Source organism: Chanos chanos, chromosome 3, assembly GCF_902362185.1.
Source record: "Chanos chanos chromosome 3, fChaCha1.1, whole genome shotgun sequence".
In the NCBI taxonomy this organism is placed as follows: Eukaryota; Metazoa; Chordata; class Actinopteri; order Gonorynchiformes; family Chanidae; genus Chanos; species Chanos chanos.
Window position 1 is genome coordinate 55,692,930 of NC_044497.1, and position 12,873 is coordinate 55,705,802.

The 12,873-nt window shown below is 37.1% G+C and overlaps 1 protein-coding gene across 1 annotated transcript in view; it reads left to right on the forward strand.

The window, feature by feature from the left end:
- Window positions 1–12,873, forward strand: part of LOC115807229 (glutathione hydrolase 5 proenzyme-like) — a 39,559-nt gene that overhangs the window by 3,665 nt on the left and 23,021 nt on the right. The window contains exons 6-10 of the mRNA XM_030768099.1: window positions 2,096–2,242; window positions 4,130–4,265; window positions 4,522–4,619; window positions 4,809–4,927; window positions 5,176–5,286. Coding sequence (XP_030623959.1) covers window positions 2,096–2,242; window positions 4,130–4,265; window positions 4,522–4,619; window positions 4,809–4,927; window positions 5,176–5,286 — 611 coding nt within the window. The remainder of the gene's footprint in view (window positions 1–2,095; window positions 2,243–4,129; window positions 4,266–4,521; window positions 4,620–4,808; window positions 4,928–5,175; window positions 5,287–12,873) is intronic.

A 12,873-nucleotide genomic window follows, 5' to 3' on the forward strand; every position in this document is an offset into this window, starting at 1 on the left:
TGGTTGTGATTGCGTGTATGCAAATGGAACATATTTAGCCGCTAATTCTGTGCGTGCACTCACAGAAGCGTCTAACTACAAACGGGGAGGGGAATGTAATGCGTTTGGGTGTCAATCAAAAGTGCCGCTGTGGTTACCGACAGAGCCCTCCGTCACAAACATGTACCTGCATCCAGCCTCTTTACCACATTGTGACAACTTCACTTATGTCAGACAGTTGTAGTTACATACATCATCCTTTGGAGGCCACAATTTCTCCTTTTTCAGTTCTAATATTCATTTCAGTATCATAAGTCTGCTGTCATTTCATTCAACGATGGCACACACACACAGTCATGATTAAACATTCCAGTGGTTAAGATTACGGGTGGATGAAGATTAGTGATAGCAATTTTGTAAATTTTTACACCTAGACACTGAATTTTGTTCACATTAAAACAATATTTATGACAAATTATGTGCGTCAGTTTTACACATTGCCAGGCAATGCACTCACAGTTATTTTTGACATTAATTAATTTTTGATGACAAACTATGTCAATGGAAATTCATCTTGGGCACTGTAAAGATAGAACGCACACTAGCTCAGTAAACTATGTGATTCACTACCAGAGCACTGGGTTTTCTCTGCAGACCCCCTATACCAGGGGTTTTTCAACCAGCGGTTCATGGCAGTGCTGTAGGCAGTAAAACTATGATGAAAATGACAGTCAATGTCAAGTTAAATTTATGTGGTGAAGATATTAACAAAAATAATCCCAGGTTCCTTTTTTGTACAGTATCTAAACTTACCCAGAATCACTCCCCTCAATCTAGCCCTTTTACTGCAAACGATTTTGTTGAATTTTTCTCGCAAAAAATAGACTTAATTCATCATAATATGCAAATTAATTTATTCAATCAGAATTCTGATCAGAACAAGGAAGTTTGATCACATTACATCTGTGCTGGCTTCCCTTCATTGGCTCCCAATTCATGCAAGGGTAGATTTTAAGGTCCTTTTATTAACATATAAAATTTTACATGGGCTTGTGCCCTCCTACCTGTCTGGCTTAATTACACCCTGTAACCCACCTCGCACCCTGCGCTCTCAAGATTCTGGAATATTAGTCACTCCAAGACTTAAAAAGAAGTCCACTGGCAACCGAGCCTTTTCCTACCGCTCTCCCTTCCTCTGGAGTGCTTTACTTACAGAAGTTAGGGAGGAAAACTCTCTCCATACCTTTAAAACCAGACTAAAGACTTATCTATTTTCTTGAACTTATGGATAATATAATTTTTATTTGACTTTGTTAAAGCCCTTTGAGACTATACATAGTGATATTGGGCTCTAAATAAACATATTATTATTATTATTATTATTATTATTATTATTATTATTATTATTATTATCTCAAGGGGATACTTGGGGAAGATGACTTTGGTTCAGCTGGGCAAAAAAGGTTGAGAGCCCCTTCCCTATGCCAAAGCCTGGCTAACTGCACTGAACTATGACTCACTTCAGTCTGTCAGTTTATTGAAGGTGAAGTCATAGTCTGTTGATCAGAGGTTTTGTAAATGCTTCACAAAGATAAAATTTTATGCAAACAATATTTTTTTTTTTTCTGTAGCATTTGTTTTGACCATAACTTTCTCCTGTAGAATCTTCTCATAGATAAGAACTATTATATTATGATGGTTATAACTGTTTCGTTCCACAGTGAATTGTTTTGTGACAAAAACAAAAAGCTGCTGCCACCAGGTACTATTCTGAATTACACAACACTGGCAAATACCCTGAGAAGTATTTCTACCAGGCAAAAAGGAGAAAATTTTTTCTCAATGAGCCAAATTGCAGAGGACTTAATCGATGATGTGAAAAATGCAGGTGAAGGGATTGTGACACATGTCCTTCTGAGACAAACCTGTAAAGTAAACTGTTTTGTTAATGTATGTCATAGTAATGTGAACCTGATCATGTCATTTCTTGTCTTCACTTTAATATCAATATACACAATATAAAAATGATAAAATCTACCTGATCTGACAATAAAAATAAGAAAAAAATCTTAACTGAATTACAATAAAATTTCAAACTATTTGTGTGTATTTTAAGGTGGAAAGTTAATGTTAGAAGACCTGAGAGGCTATAGAGTGGAGAAAAGTGAAGCATGGATGGTACCATTTGGAGAGTATGAAATGTTCTTCCCTCCTCCACCTGCAGGAGGCGCTCTTGTCAGCTTTATCCTCAACGTCATGGAAGGTATGTCAGCCTAGTTTAAATAATGTTGGTGAATTACTTTAAATTACTAAACACACCCAAAAACAATGATTTGTGATGGTCTTAATTGACTGGAGATACTGGTTAGCGGTACAGTATAAAAAAACTATATGAAAACAGTGGGCCAGTGTAATTCCCATAAACGATTTATACTGATACTGTCACAATCATAAAGTTTTCTATGAGCAATTCTTCAACATTCATAGTAACCTGATGTATGGTCTTCTAAAAAGCTTAAGGCATCCAAGGAAATCAGTTTTATTAAATACACAATCCATAAAGACCAATGAAATGGAGCGCTACATAACTATACTCCAGTAACTAGGCCATAATAAAGCTAGCACAGCACATCATCTGGAGATTACATACCACAAAATACAAACATTAAGCACAATACAAACATCCTACACAAAATACTCCAAAAAAAGTCTGTTTATTGATTCTTGCATTTGCCAGCTTCATGTAGGTCACATTTAGGCTGATTCATTCTGGTTACTTATCTCCAGAGGAGCATAAAGATTTCACACAAGGCAACTTGAATCCAGAAAGCAGCCGTGAACTATGGTTGCTATGAATGGATGACATTCTTGGAGAGTGGCCTCGAAGTCTGCCTGGAATTCAACACTAGGGAGTAGTTATGGTACACTGGCCACCTATAAATGTAAAACCTTCTATGCCTTACACTATAATTTTTTCACAGATAAGACATCAGATGTGGTGTCTTGTGCAATTAAGCTAGAATTAAAACTTTCCTTACAAAATTTAACCAACCTCAAACATTTCAAACATTTTTTTTCTTGAAAAATTATGTTATACAGAGAAGAAGCCAAAGTGGAGGGATAACAAAGCTTCAGTCTCTCAGCTTGACATATTAGTGAAATTAAACCCAGAGCATAGGACTCTTTCAAGTTGGGTAGAAAGTGTGAAACACAGCAAAATATAGCACAATAGCTAAATTATGATCTTTGTAAAGGAAAAGTTTCTGCTATATATGTTACAGCCCGATCTAAGGAAATGGATGTACCATGAGGAATACAAAAATTTAGGATAAAGGCAAATTGTTGAAAAAAATAAAGTTTGTGAACAAACATGAGGTTTCCTATTTCAAGGTAGTTTAATTAAAGGATGACATTACAAACTATCAAATTGTTTTCTAAAATGCATGTTTTATTTTTGTAATTCTGTCAAATAACAGATCTTGTGTCATGTTTACTGATAAACTGTACATTACGCCAGTCCAGTGTCAATTGTAATTGTGTTTAACTAATGCAGAGATTTGTTATGGAACATTCCTGCTACATTGTGCTGTAGTTGTGAATTCAACTTGTGGAACATAGTAGGCTATTTTGAAAGTCTGAGCTAAAACAGTTTGTATTGTTCTTATATTTTCTTTGCTTTCCAGGATACAAATTGACTCCAACTTGTTTTCAAGGGCACCCAACACTGCTGTACCACAAATTTGCAGAGGCATCAAAAATTGCAGAAGGAAAAAGATCAGTGATTAAGGACCCAAACTTTCACATAATCAGAGTGAGGAGTTGGCATTATTAGGCTTAACCAAAAATACTATGGTTATTCCAGGGACATTATAAAATGTTAAAGTAATTTTAGTGCCACTGCAGAGAATGGCTTAGAATATTCTCTGTACACAGCATATTCAACCAATGCCTGTTTGTTGGCCTTTCCTCCAGTGTAAACTTATGAACCAACAATCTCAGTCTTTATGATATTAACTGTGATTTGAGTAGAAAAGTCGATTCTGAAAGCTTTGACGGCACACTAGCATCTGGAAGTTCTATTCAGCAAATCCAGGTGTTTCTTTTCAGGAGGCTGAAAAGTTGAAAAACAAGATGTTTGCTGCTATGTCAGGGAAGGAGATCAATCTTCATCATGATCCTTTGTTTTACAACCAATCATCATCACTGAATCATCCAGGCACTTCCCATGTATCTGTCATAGCACAGGATGGCACTGCTGTGTCTGTCACCAGTTCTATCAATGAACCGTGAGTCAAACAATTAAGAGAATATGTGACCAAGTTGTTGATTAGTAGACCGGTGATGCAGAACGCTGAATGGTGGAACCTGTGGAAAGAGGAGACGAGAATTATAACAGTCCTTCAGATTTATTAATGTTAATTAATCCAATATAGAATGCAAAAATGCATCAGAAGGTTTTGAAATACAAAAGGCAGAGCCGGTTGTATATCGAATAAATACCTACATTATAAAAAAGTGCAATTTTTCCTTTTGCTCCTCTAGCTTTGGTTCCATGATATATTCCCCTAAAACAGGCATCATCCTCAACAATCAACTACAAGATTTCTGTCATAACGGCAAAGAACAGAAACTTTCTCCTGGTGACTATAAATTGTGAAACCTGTTTTGAATCAGTTCTGCTTTATCAAGATTGTTGTTTTCCATTTGATAAAATTCAATATTTATATTTATTTGTTCTCTCATGGACATATTGTAAATAATTATTATATTGCTTTTGTAGGCTAAAAATATGTAAGCAAAGAGTGATACTTCTTTTTTGTTCATTACAGGAGAAAGACCTCCCTCCTCAATGACCCCTGCGATCCTTAAGTCCAAGAGCAAAACCCCCAAAAAAATTCTAGTTATTGGAGGTTCTGGAGGGACTAAGATCACCCCAGCGGTGACCCTGGTATTAATTCAGCTTAATTCAATCTTGACTTTTCAGATCTTTTTTTCCCAAACTTGGAAAAGAACATTCTCAAGCATGATAGATTCCTTGCTTTCTCAGACACTGTGTGGGCCTAGTTTGCTGATTGATTAGTCACATCTAGTTTTAAATGTAACCGAATGATTAAAGCACTTTGGGTTGAGAAGTTATAAATGCTGCACTGAAACTGTAACAGTAACCTTTCTCATACAAACATATGTTACATCCAGTCACTCATCAACCACTTGTGGCTTGGCATGAACCTGGAAAAGGCCATCTCTGCCCCAGTCCTGTGGTTAGGGTCCAACAACTCACTGAATGTTGAGGAAGGTTTTAATCTGGTAAGATCCCTTCGCACATAGATTTCCAAACATCACATGATAAAGATACGTTTCTTTCAAGCACTAGATCCATTAGAAACATGTGCTCAAGCTATTAGGGGACAACATCACAACAGCATTCTTAAGCAAAACCTCTTTTGCCCACAGGACACTATTGAGCAGTTGAAAGTTGGCAAATATAACGTTATAGAACACAAAAAAGGGGATTTGCCATTCCTGAGTGTGGTGAATGCGGTTCTTATGGAGGGCACTATCATCTCAGCCTATTCAGATGAGAGGAAGAATGGCACTGCATACCTGCTCAGTGGAATGAACCAACCACAGACTATGGAGAGGATGGTGTTTGGAGGCATTAGTTTTTCTTACATTATAGCAATAATCCAGTTATGGAGGGTTTATGATTACTAGTCAATGAACTTCAGCGTGAAATGTGATTTTTCCCCCCATATTTTCTTCAAGACATGACTGAGTACAAAAAACTATGTTATGAAGATGAATTGCTTTCTTTATATCCATAAACAAAGAGTGATTTGATTCTGTCTTTTCAAAACTACACTCAATAGATTTTTTTCCTGTAGGATTCCCTGCTGTACACTGCTTTAGTCAGACTCAGATCCTGTATTGGCCATCTTAATAGCTCTTTAAGGTCACAGGGCTTAGTTCTTACTGTATTCTCAAAAGCAGTTCTCACTGCTTTTATCTGTAAGAACCATATCTGCTTTGACTGGTATGACCCAGGATTGAAGTGTGGTAGAAGCTGTTTGCTTGTCAACAGTTCTGTGTGTTTCATACAGGAAGAGAGACATTACTGCAATTCAGGACAATTTTACCACAGTTATGATTTTACTATTTTAACCAATATTCTTGGCAGTTGGTTACTTGATATTACAGATATGTCATTTCACATAAACTGAAGTGCTATGAACCAACCTCAGAATATGGAAAGGATGGTGTTTTGAGTCATGAAGGTTTCTTCCATTAATGCAATTTTCCAGTTCTGGAAGGGCTTTTAACGACTAATCATAGATTAACTTCAGAATGAATGGTCTTTTTATTTATTTATTTTTTACACATATTTGATTCAAAATATAGTCAAAATCTATCTGTCTTTTCAAAAGTACACTCATCTGATTTCTTCCTGTTAGATTTCCTGCGTTGCCTATTAACCTCTAAACAAGCAAATTAAACTTCTTAACAAACAGCTCTCTGAAAGTACAGTGTTTTATTGGCTGAATTTGATTGAGACCAAGTACACTTCATCTTTGTGCATTCATTTTTTGTGTAGAAAAACATTAAGGAACTTACACCTGATCCACATGGTCCACCTTATCCACTGGCTGATAAATCCCAAAATATTCTCCCTCACCAGCTACAAAATGGTAGACTTTAGATTGTCCCACTCCAATTGAATTAAATCCAAAAAAATCCAAACCCAAATCCAATCAGATCGTTAACACTTTCTCATAAGCGTAAGGAAGCACTGGATGCATTTGCAGAAATTTAGGATTTATTTAAACACAGCCCAAAGCTTCAGGATCACCAACACACATATCAGTTAAAGCCAATTCCACACAAAGAGACAGGGCAAAACCAGAAGTATTAATATGAAACAGAACAGGACTAGACTGACTGAACCAGGTACAACTAAGTAACTATGAACCTAACATAAAGATGACCAGCAGAGGGAGAGAACCAGTATGAGATAAATCCTCTTATGTACAGTAAGTTAATGAAAAACCCTAAATGTTAAATGTTCCCAGTCTCTCTGATTAAACTGCTAACTTATTATACCAGGAATGTACACAAATACTATCTAGACACTTAAGAGTACGACAAGAAAATTAACAGAGTATAATTAAAAGAAACACATTTACACAGATAGCCAAGCAGACATTATAAACTATGTATAAATACCAAAAAAGAATATGACTTAATTCCCTACACAAAGAACATTTGTGTCTAGTTAAAGTTAGGACACTGCTCAATCATAGTTAAGTTTTATTCATTCATTCACTCATTCATTTTTCAAGCTGCTTAACCCAATTAGGGTTGTGGGGTACTGGAGCCTATCCCAGCATTCATTGGGCGGAAGGCAGGGGAGCACCCTGGACAGCTTGCCTGTCCATCACAGTAGTTAAGTTTTAATCTATGACAAAGGCCATGAAGTTCAAAATTAATACTACATGTTGAATAGTAAGAGATCACTGCCTAGATCAGTGCTTTGAAGCCTCAACATGCAGAATGTCCAGGTTGTTGATTAGTATCCAGCAGCTGTGCCATTCTTCCTCTTGTCTGAATAGGCTGTGACAACTCTGTCTTCTCTCCGAACGGCATTGACCACACTCTTGTATCTTGGTGTTTTGCTTGTAAATTTATGCTTACGAGCTTCCATATCTCTCTGGAAGCCCTGCAGGCAAACACAGTACAGCTATGAATGTACATATTTTTAGTTAGACAGTGGCTATAGATAAGAATAGGATATTTAAATGTGTGTACACTGATTAGGCTATGATATTTGTTTTACTTCAAGCCTACTGAGTTCCTCAACTTTGGCATTAATATGTAAAAATGCTCACCTCTTTGTCCATAAACTCATCCTCAAGCCACAATTTATTTTCAGAATCCACAAACAGCCGAGGATCAGAGATTGCGTCCCTCAGATTCCTGCCAAGCCACAAGTGATTCATAACAGACTGGAGGAGGTTAAAGGTAAAGGTATGTTGAAATGACTGCTTGAATAGTTTAACATTTTTAGTAATAATACTGTGAACATTTTTTAGATATTTATTTGTATCCCAATGGTTCATTAATACTTTAAGGACATTGCACGATGAATCCCCTGCTCATATTTGTATACTCATACAAGAAAACTGATTTGATTTTTATCAGCTGTGCATAGCATAACAATGTTATCAGCAATTTGTCAACAGCGGACCTGTGGCACTTGCTGAAGTGTGAGGGTGCAACTATGTCTGACAGAACATCAGTGACAAGGCTAGCCTGCTTATCCATAAGGAGGCAGTAGACTCTTGGTTGCACTCCTTACAGCATGTAGCTTACACGGTTTTCCTAAAACATATCTACTGAAATCTGGACCCAAAGAAATTTGAAAGTGGTAATGGACTCTGGGGCATGAACATTTGCAATGGTAGGAGGAGGGCTTGGTTTTTCAAGCTCCTTTCTAAACAAGGTTTACATTGCTTTTATCAAAACCATTCAGGAACATACAGCGAATCTCTAAATGTCTGCTCAAAGGCTTTGAGTGCCAGAACATACATAATGCAGTTTAATAGGTGCCCTGTAGTCACAAGTTGAAAGTCTGGAAGAATGGAAGAGTACTGCCATAATTTAGGGACCTCTGGCATCAATTATACAGTCTGAGCAAATTACCAAATGCTGTCGTATTGAAATTGATGGAGTTTTCATTCACAAACTTTTGTTTTATTAAGCTATTGAACTAACCAATGTGTCCAAATAATACTTAAAAACAACATGGGGGAAAAACTCTCGTTTGTAAATATACAAACGAGAAATGTAAATGTAAATGTCAGTAAGGCTTATGGCAGCCATGCTTGATGGCTAAGGATATGTTTACCTGAGACACTGCTGCTGTGATCATGTGGCCTCCAGATCCTCCAATCACGATAGTTTTGTCCTCGGCTTTGAAAATGGCTGGGGTCATTGCAGAGGGAGGCCTCTCTCCTATAATACACAGAAAAGAGAGAAAAAAGTTTTATTGTAGAATATTACACATTTTTATACTCTGTCACCCTGTCCCTGCTTATGTTTATTTCACACTGATATAAAATGTCACTGACATCACAAAAGTGGTGACAATTTAATACATGCCTTTTAAGGTATGTGATCATTTTTAGTACTCTATCCTGTGTATGTGATTTCATAGTGTTTACAATGGGAGTGTTTCAAAACAAGAGATAAAACTCCGTCACAAAGTTGTAAAGGCAGTCTGAGCTAGAGTAAAATCTGTAGTAACTCTCTGTGCTCCTAGGGGGGACTTATGCATAGATTGAGGAACAACCAAATTAAATTGCAGTTGTGGCATTCCTGGTTAATCCAGCCCTTTATCAAGAGCAGGCCATTCTGGGGTGTGGCTCTTTTGATCATTAGTATGATGCAACATTAGTACACTATCATACTTGAAAGTCATGCATCACTTAATATCAGTAGTACTTGAGTACTGACTCAAGACATAACCAGTCTTTACAAGTGCTTTACTACCTGAAGATACTTTTTTTAAGCATGGCATTGAGCAAAAATCTTCCATCTGGTTGTTGAGGATGATTCCTGTTTTGGGAGAGTACACGCGGGAACCAAAGCTAGTTGACACAAGGAAATATAGAAACATTGTAAAAGATGCAGTTGTGTTCTCTATCAGTCATATTTATTATATTAAAACTATATAGTTACAAAAATCAACAGTTGTATTAAAGCAGGGGTGGTCCTGGAGGGTCAGGGTCCTGCTGTTTTTCTTGTAGACCAACTAAATAGAATCTCTGATTGGCTGAAGAGTGTCCACACCTGTTTTCAAGGTGAAAATCAACAGGTAACTAAGAGGTGAAAACAAAAATCAGCAGGACCCTGGCCCTCTGGGACCAGAGTTTGACACCCCTGTATTAAAGCGTATAATTTTCTTCATATTTTGAGTATGATATACATCTCTTAGCATTTCCTAATGGTTCCTGTAATTTTTGAGGTGGGAATACTACATGAAAATGTAATAAATATTTTCTGTGTTTTATCCATGGGGACAGAGATTTTGTTATCGGTTAACTCACGGAGAATTGATGGAGCTGGTAACAGACACAGCTGTCCCATCCTCTGCAATTACAGACAGATGGGAGGTGCCATCATGCTCCCATGGTTTGGGCAGGTAATAACGGTGGGTTTTTTCAACATAGATTTCTTCTTGGATCTCCTTCACAAAGGTCTTATTTCTCAGCATCTTAGCATCCTCAGCATCCTAGGATTACAGTACCGGACTTTAGCAGCAGTTACTCAGGCATATTTCAACTTGTCCTCATCAGTCTGTGTCAAAAAAACCCTTTCCTTTCAAACTGTTATTGAAAAAAAAAATCAAGAGTGAGATGAGAAATTGTCAGTACTTCTGCCAGGTCTGTGACTTGTGGCCGCCCTGCTGGCCATTCTGTATACTGTCATGCCATGTGCTTTTGTTTGTGTTTGATTTTGCCATGTGCTTCTGTTTGTTCCTGTCTACTCCTGTCCCGGCCCCCCACCTGATCACTATTATTACCTGATTTGTTTCCACCAATAGCCTGTCTTTGCTGCCAATTGTGCTGTGTATTTAAGTCCTATGCCTGTATCTGTTCTTTGTCAGATTGTGACCTTGTGTTTTTCTGTGCCAGTCTGTGAAAGTTTGTCTACTGTTAATCTGAAATCTTGATCGATTTTATCCTGACTTGTTTTTTGCCTAATGATTTGGGTTTGTTTTCCCTGTGGATATTTGGTTTTGACCTTGGATTGGACTTTGTTTTTGAGATTGCTGTCTGATTTTTTGAATAAACCTTGTTTAACCTTACTGGGTCTGTGATTGGGTCTTGGCATGTCAACCCTCACAAGAAATGTATGATTGTAGATTGTAGGTGATGAAAATAGACTGCCATTACTGTACTAGTCCTCTTGTGGAAATGGACAGTGCAATTTCTTGCCAATGCTCTTCAGCACAAAAAACATTAAAGGTATAATTAACCATTTTGATGGACAGTGCATGTCTACCTATATATTACCAATGAAGTAACAAAATGAAAGAATCTTATTAAAATTAAGTTACTACAATGAATTTCTTACATTAACTGAATAAAAATTCAAATCCTTAATGAGGTTTCTGAAATAATTTGCATTTTTCAGTGCTTCTGCAAAACGATGGTATCTTAAAACCTTATGTTCGTTATCTTCGTCATGGGAGGGTGGAGTCATGCCATATCCTACAGAAGAGAAACAAAATATTTTTAGCAATTCAGAGAGGAAAACCTGTTGAACCAACTGCTGACTATCTGGGATTACATTGATCATTTTAATGCTGAGCTCTGGTCAGAATTCTGATCAGAACAAAGAAGTTTGATCACATTACACCTGTCCTGGCTTCCCTTCATTGGCTCCCAATTCATGCAAAGGCAGACTTTAAGGTCCTCTTATTAACATATAAAATTTTAAATGGGCTTGTGCCTTCCCATCTGTCTGACTTAATGACACCCTATAACCCCCCTCGCACCCTGGGCCCTCAAGATTTGGGACTATTAGTCGTTCCAAGAGTTAAAAAGAAGTTCACTGGTAACCAAGCCTTTTCCTACCGCTTTCCCTTCCTCTGGAATGGTTTACCTACAGAAGTTAGGGGGCAAACTCTCTCCATACCCTTAAAACCAGACTAAAGACTTATATATTTTCTCTAACTTGTGCATAATATAATTTTTATTTGACTTTGTTGTAGACATGTAAAGTACTTTGAGACTATAAATAGTGATATTGGACTCTAAATAAACTTATATTATGATGTCCATCCATCCATCCATCCGTCTATTGGAATGAAAATAATGTATTTCACATGAGGGCTATACAAAACACATGCATGACTGATGATATTCACAAAGAATGTACAGAACTGTTTTTTTCTTCTAACATACAGCTGTGTCTTTTGAGGGTGTTCAGGGCTAAAGCAATTAAAAGGAACAAATGGCCATGGAGTAGCGGGCTAACTGAGGTTACCATCACAACCACTAGATGGTATAGGGCAGTGAGGACAGAGTTAAGAATATTATATAATAACAGGGTTAATAATGTGTGTGTGTGTGTGAGCATGTGTGAGTTTGCATGCTAAACTATATTTACTGAGATTAATAAACATATCTTTGTAGCGATGCTCAATGTCGTTTATGAACATGAAAACACTGAGATTTTAATTTTAAAATAATCTGTAATTACAGGTAGCTCCTGTTTCTACTTCACCTCACGTGAATGCACTATAGCTGCAATTCTGGACTGCCACAAAAGTGACAGAAATGCAAACATCTAAAAAAGATCAGCAAACAACTCTAACAGCATCCATATGAACATAGAAGTAAATCTGTAAAGATGCATCAATGAGAGAACATATCAAAAATTCAATTACACATGACTATTTCCACATTTAGGAATTAAGCTTTAAAAAAATAAATTGAAGCTAATTGTTTTCTGGTCAGCTGGTTAGTTAAAAAGACTGAACCTATATCAGGCAAGTTTGGAAATTTTCAGACTACTCACTGTTCACAATGACTTTACATTCTATAAACATGTCTTGCAGTCCCATTTGAGATGGGTTATCTTATCACAGTATTCACTCATGTTACGGTTTGTAATGAAATAAGTGATCAGTGATGCAACTTTTGGGGTCCTTTGGCTGTTTCAGGTCTTTCAACATCAGACACCGTTGTCCAGATGATCTAGCTGAGATTAATCACACCTTGTGCCTTAGCAGTAGCTTTCTACAAATCCCTGCGCAGTGTTCAGAAGCCCACAGCTGCACGAGGCGACGAACACGGCTTCTCTCCAGCCCTGATAAAGCTAATTAACAGC